Below are 6000 nucleotides of genomic sequence, written 5' to 3' on the forward strand. Positions count from 1 at the left end.
ATAGATGAGAATTTATGCTGTGCAGAAACTCTTGCAAAGCAAAAACAAACACTTGCAATCCACGAACGTGCCTCTCACATAATGTTCTTAATTTCACAGTTTAAAGCTCTTGTGAAAGGAAAGCAGAGCACACTGTACTGAATAATCAAGTGAAGAATACTCTCACTGAATAGGCACACGCTGTTACATGAATAATTATGAGACACTGACACGTCATTGATTACTGGAGCCATTTGCTACATCATAATCTGTGACGTCAACACAATGTTTATTTAGCCAGATTATTACATTTTAAATGATTGATTATTAATTTATATCTAAAATATGACATATTAATTAACTGGTTTTCTCATATGATTAAAAGTAATGAGTTCTAACATTGTGTTTGAAGAGGAGCAACACAAAATCTAGTAGAAAATGAGTCTTCGTGTTTCAAGACACTTTTGTTGATCTTCTCATGATGAATATAATTTTGGTTGTATATTAGACAGTATTACTAGTGAATAAAGGCAGTAATTCTTAGACTTTAATGTGCTGTACTATAATAAAGTCTTTGCACTTTGATTTGACCCTTGCAGAGACAGCCTGTGGAAGTTCTTTTTGCCTGCTGACTATCAGCCCATGAAAGTGAGTGAAGTTCCCACCCCAGGAAAACCACGCCAGATTCTTGCCTTCGAACTGCGAATGAACATTATAGCTGATGCGACGATAGATCTGCTTTTCACCAAGAATAGGGTATTTGCACACATACACGCCTAATGATTCATTTCTAAATGGCACACTCTTTTGAGTAACCTTTTGTTAGGACAAAGTTCATAGGAACTCGAAATCCTGGAGAAGAATGTGCACTTTATTTATTCTTTGTTTACTTTGTTTAACCCGTAATCCGTTTGGCTTCACAGGAGACTAATGCGGTCCATGTGAATGTAGGAGCAGGTTCTTACCTCGAGGTCAACATACCCATGACTGTTGGGGAGAATGGTAAAAATGGAAATATTTAACTTAAGTACATAATGAGATTGACAGTTGGTTTTTGTTTAAAAGAACACTCCACTTTTTTTTGCAAATGTTGTCATTTTACAATTTCCCTAAAGTTAAACAGTTGAGTTTTACCATTTTTTATGTATTCAGCCGATCTTCGGGTCTGGCTGGAGTGCTTTTAGCTTAGCTTAGCATAAATCATTGAATCGCATTAAACCATTAGCCACTCTAAAATAAAAAAAAATGAGTTTTGATCATTTTCTTATTAATAAGTCTGACTCTTCTATAGTTACCTTGTGTACTGTGACCTAGGGATGCATCGATCCAATACTTGGATTAGTTATCAGTTCGATACCACACATTCTTGCTGTATCGGGTATCGGCCAGCTGGGACCGATCCAAATGCGATCTTGCGTATACGCTATAATCTGTGGAATTTAAAAGCCAACAAAAGCCATGAAGGTAGCCAAATATCAGGCACTAAAAAGGTGTCATGTTGGCCCACTATATCCCAAATGTTCTAAGGCTAAGTTTTGGAAGTGTCCGCAGATACAGAAGAGCTGCGCGCTGTGTGATCATGATGCATCAATCGCTTCTTTCATGCACCGGCTGCGCAGACTCAATGTGCGCTGCTCTGTAAGATTATTCTTACAATGAGTTTCTGTTCTCTCATCCTTCCCACCGAGTTTATTCTTCCTAGAATACTTTAAGTGATGCGAATAGTTTTTAAAGCCTGGCTCATTGTGGTCAAAGTAGTTGATTAAAATAATAAAAGTGAAATGATTTTGTGATTAACAGTGAAAATCTTTTAATACAGACTACTCTGAAACTCTGAATATTTCACAGTAATTTTATTTATAAAAAAATTTTACTTAACAAACCAGTTTGTGATTTTGCACTGGAGTGTATAATGTCGAGTTCAGACTGCATGATTTTAGCCCTGATTTTGACTCGCCGATAGGTTTTGTAAAATCTCCAACAAATGCCTGAAATCACAGGCAAATCTGTGCTCGTTCACATGAGTGACAATCATACAGTGTGAACTATCAAGGACGCGATATGAGAGAATCGCCGATGAATCACAGACGCTCGTGAAATATTTGGCGCGCTAAATATCTGGAGCTGTCGGCGATTCAAATCATGCCGTGTGAAATGTGTTTTGATTGAAAATAACATCGGCGATCACCTACAGCCAATGAGAGGGCAGCATTCATTAGTACAAGACGGGTACCTGCAGGCCAGCCGGAGGCTGGGGGAAAAGTTAAAAGCGCCTCTTTTCAGTTTAATGGACCCAAGAAAAAAACTAGAGTAAATTTGGCAGGAGCACTGTGTCTGTTTGACATGTCATCTGATCAATATCACAATCATGTCGAAAAGTAAACAAAAAGTTGAGTAGAGAAGTCAGGTGAGAAATACAAGTTTCTAAAACTAAAGCCTTCTTTTTCTATTACTTAGTTAATACCGAAAGATATATTGCGTGACCTTGTGTTGTTTCTATGTCACTTCTCGTGTTTGTTTGGTTGTGAGACGTAGTTTGGACAAAGTTGTCTGTGATTCTTCCTATTTTAAAGTCATGCAGTGTGAACTCTCCTGTCGCCCATCCATCCTACAGTGTAAACACAGCACTTACAGAACGCTACCCCAGATAGTCATGAAGGGTGAAAACATTCGTGACACGACTACTTGCAATCAATCATGCAGTCTGAACTCGATATAAGTGGACCTTGTTTTAAACTTCACCTCATATGTCATTAATTTTTCTTCCGAATTTTATAGATAACTGACCAACAACAAATACATTAAAATTAAGATACAAATTATGACAAGCAAAATTTGTTCCAATAAGAAAATTATTTGTCCAACAAAAATATATGAACAATGAACGCAACTGTGTAGGCAGATGATTTGCTTCGCTCCATAAAAGGAATATGAGGGTTTAATTAATGCTCCACTGTAATTGTTGTTCCACAGACCTATCATATATTTGCTACATGTTTAGTATAAGTCAGATTTTGAAAGATTATGTCTTGGGCATCTGATTTTTCCTCGATGCTGATGCACTTTCATTTTCTTCATCTCACTCACGGGGAGCTCATGCGAGGGAGTGATTAATAAGTAAAACTGGCCTCAGACAGTTAAGTTTAGTCTGCGTCAAGCCTGCCGGAAAATATCAGGCTTTGCTGAAAAGCTGGCTGTTTTACCAGCGATGAGGGTCAATAGTGGTAGCCTATTACAGATTTTAAAAAAATATATTATTAATAAAAAAGAAACAAAAACTGGACTGCAACACATCCTATTAATGTCATAACGAAAGCTCAAATAATGTCGCCTAGTTTACAGCAAGTATCTGGTTTTGTGAGATTGTATTATCTGTCATATTCAGTAGGTCTAAAGATCTGTTATTTTTACTAAAGAAGATGTATTATTTAAGTTTATGATTAACAGAACATAATAACAGATTGGATCTGCATTGGTCGATACTCAGAGTTTTGTTATCAGGATCGGATCGGTTCCAAAAAATGGTATTGGTGCATCAGTACTATGACCGATGAAGGAAAAAAAAAAAAAGGTTGCTATTTTCTAGGTTGATATGGCTAGTGTTATATTATATTATTAGTTTAATATAGTCAGCTGTTATATTAGGTTGTGTGATATTCAAGGAACTTCTATGCTGTATATTATTTAATTATCAAAACTTTTTTTTGGAATTTATTGAGTGAGATCCTAATTGTCAAATCTAGGGGTGTCAAACTCAGTTCCTGGAGAGCCGCAGCTCTGCACAGTTTAGTTCCAACTCTAATTAAACACACCCGATTGCACTGAAATACTACCTCAAATCTTTAACAGTTTTGTTCTAGTAATGTGCACATCACAAGACTTAATATTAATAATTAAAAAAACTTATATCTGGAGTTGTAACTAAGGCATGAGCTGTTAAGGTTCTGACCTCTTTTGTAAAGGGCTGGGGAATAGCAGCTCATTTGCATTAAAGAGAAACCAAATTTTTGCTTGTTCTTTCACCCAAAATGCTTCGTATACATCGAATATTATAAAGCGTTATTGAAGGATTTGAGCTGTACATTTAAAGACATGCTCTGTGAACACCTTAGATTTGTGATAAAGACATATCGGTCCACTTTGATGTAATTTATGAGGCGTTCTATTGTAATCTTCAGTTTCGCCTTTGTTTTACTGAATCTAATAGTATTTTGGTCTTTCTAACTCTGTGTAGGTTATTCTCCCACTGTTAAAGGCCAGTTATTGCATGTAGATACAACCAGCAGTATGCAGTACAGGACCCTGCTGGAGGCTGAGATGCTAGCTGTGAGTATGGCGCATGATTTTATATGATTTACATGATTTTGTGGCGCATTTATAAAAAGATTTGCCCTTTAATACGCTAAGCAACTTCAAACTTCTACTGCACAAAAATATGATGATGTGTAAAAAAACAGATAAAGGGAACATTGCTTGCTCCAGGCAATTTGCTGTCTGACAGTAATTGTTTTGAAATTTATTGTCGTAGAAAGCAAATTTGTTTTAAAACATGACTCTTGTGAAGTAATCTTTGTAAAAATTCAGTTATTGAATATTGCAAAGCCTTTTTCCACTTAGCTGATATTCACCCACGCAGCACTTGATTTATTTATTTTTTATTTGGGGAGACTTTTGTAGCATCAGCATTAATGTGTATTGGGGTATTGAAACAAGTGATGAATATATATTCTGAAATTTATTAGTGATGATTGTATTAGGCCCAGCTTAATATTGCAACAAGATGGTCCGGAAGAAAGTATTTAGTACTTTTTAATAAAAAGAAAACTGCTTACTCCAACATTGACACATTTTGGGCAAAACTAAAATAAATGAGGCAATAAATATGGCTGTTGCCTCACTACAAACATACAAACAAATTTCACAATATACATGCAAAAATATCAAAAGATACGTTTAAAAGGACCTTACTTATCTTCATAGTGGTGCTGAATACATTTAGAATCTCGGTTTTTTTACTATTAGGCTTTTGAAACAAGAGATGAATATATATTTAGAATTTTTTATTGGCTTAAAAATAATATTTCTTCGAAACGCAGCTTCTTAATATACTAAATCTAAAATAAAGTGAAGAAATAATAATAAAAATTGGATAACAATGTGTAAATCATTCTCCATGATAACATCTGTTGTATTCTTTTTTGTTTGTTTGTTTGTTTTCAGTTTCATGTAATAGCCAGTTATCCACGCGTATGGAACATGCCTCAGTCCTGGCAGTGTGAAAATTGAGGTTACAAAGCCACGTATCACTTTATCTATGCACAGAAAAACTTCTTCACAGGTGATGTTTCTCTCTTTATCTGTAAGTCCCTGTGTGGTGAAGTGTGTCCTCGAGCTGACCTCCTCCTGTTGTCATCTGTAGATCTGATCCAGGACTGGGCCAGTGACAGTGAACCAGACATCTACTCATTCGTTCCATATTCATGGAAGTTTAAAATACTTTTCCACCAGTTTGAGATGATTTGGGCGCCAATCAGCACAACTGGATCGACTGCTCCACCAAACATCAGGAGAACGGAAGAGAGTTTCATATCAGACGCCACTGCGTAAAAACTAAAATAAACGTTTATACATTTAACACTGTAGAAATTCTAACAAATTAATACGGCCTTTTTTAACATGCATGCCAAAGCAAATATAAAATGAATATGTATGTACTACTCACCATATATAATGTCACGAACGATGGTGTCTTTTAAATTTTATTTTTGAGACTTATTTGAGACTGGATTGATTTGTTTGAGTGACTAATTTATTTTTATTATTATTTTTTTTATATTTTAGTAAATTTTTATCTATTTGAATATGTGTTTGTTTGTTGATAATAATAATGATTTTTTAATAACAATTTATTGTCTAGCACAGTTTCATACAAGAAATGCAGCTTATTAAAAAGCAATTTTAAAACTGCACCACAAAGTTCATGGGAGAACAAATAAAATACTTTAATAGACAAATAAATAA

General features: G+C 35.2%; 1 protein-coding gene across 1 annotated transcript in view; it reads left to right on the forward strand.

Annotated features, from left to right (window-relative positions):
• Window positions 1-6000, forward strand: part of kiaa1109 (KIAA1109 ortholog) — a 213017-nt gene that overhangs the window by 43504 nt on the left and 163513 nt on the right. The window contains 3 exon segments of the mRNA XM_056470418.1: window positions 579-735; window positions 903-981; window positions 4214-4305. Of these exon segments, the coding sequence (XP_056326393.1) occupies window positions 579-735; window positions 903-981; window positions 4214-4305 (328 nt within the window).

The sequence above is a fragment of the Danio aesculapii genome, chromosome 13 (genome assembly GCF_903798145.1).
Source record: "Danio aesculapii chromosome 13, fDanAes4.1, whole genome shotgun sequence".
Classification (NCBI taxonomy): Eukaryota; Metazoa; Chordata; class Actinopteri; order Cypriniformes; family Danionidae; genus Danio; species Danio aesculapii.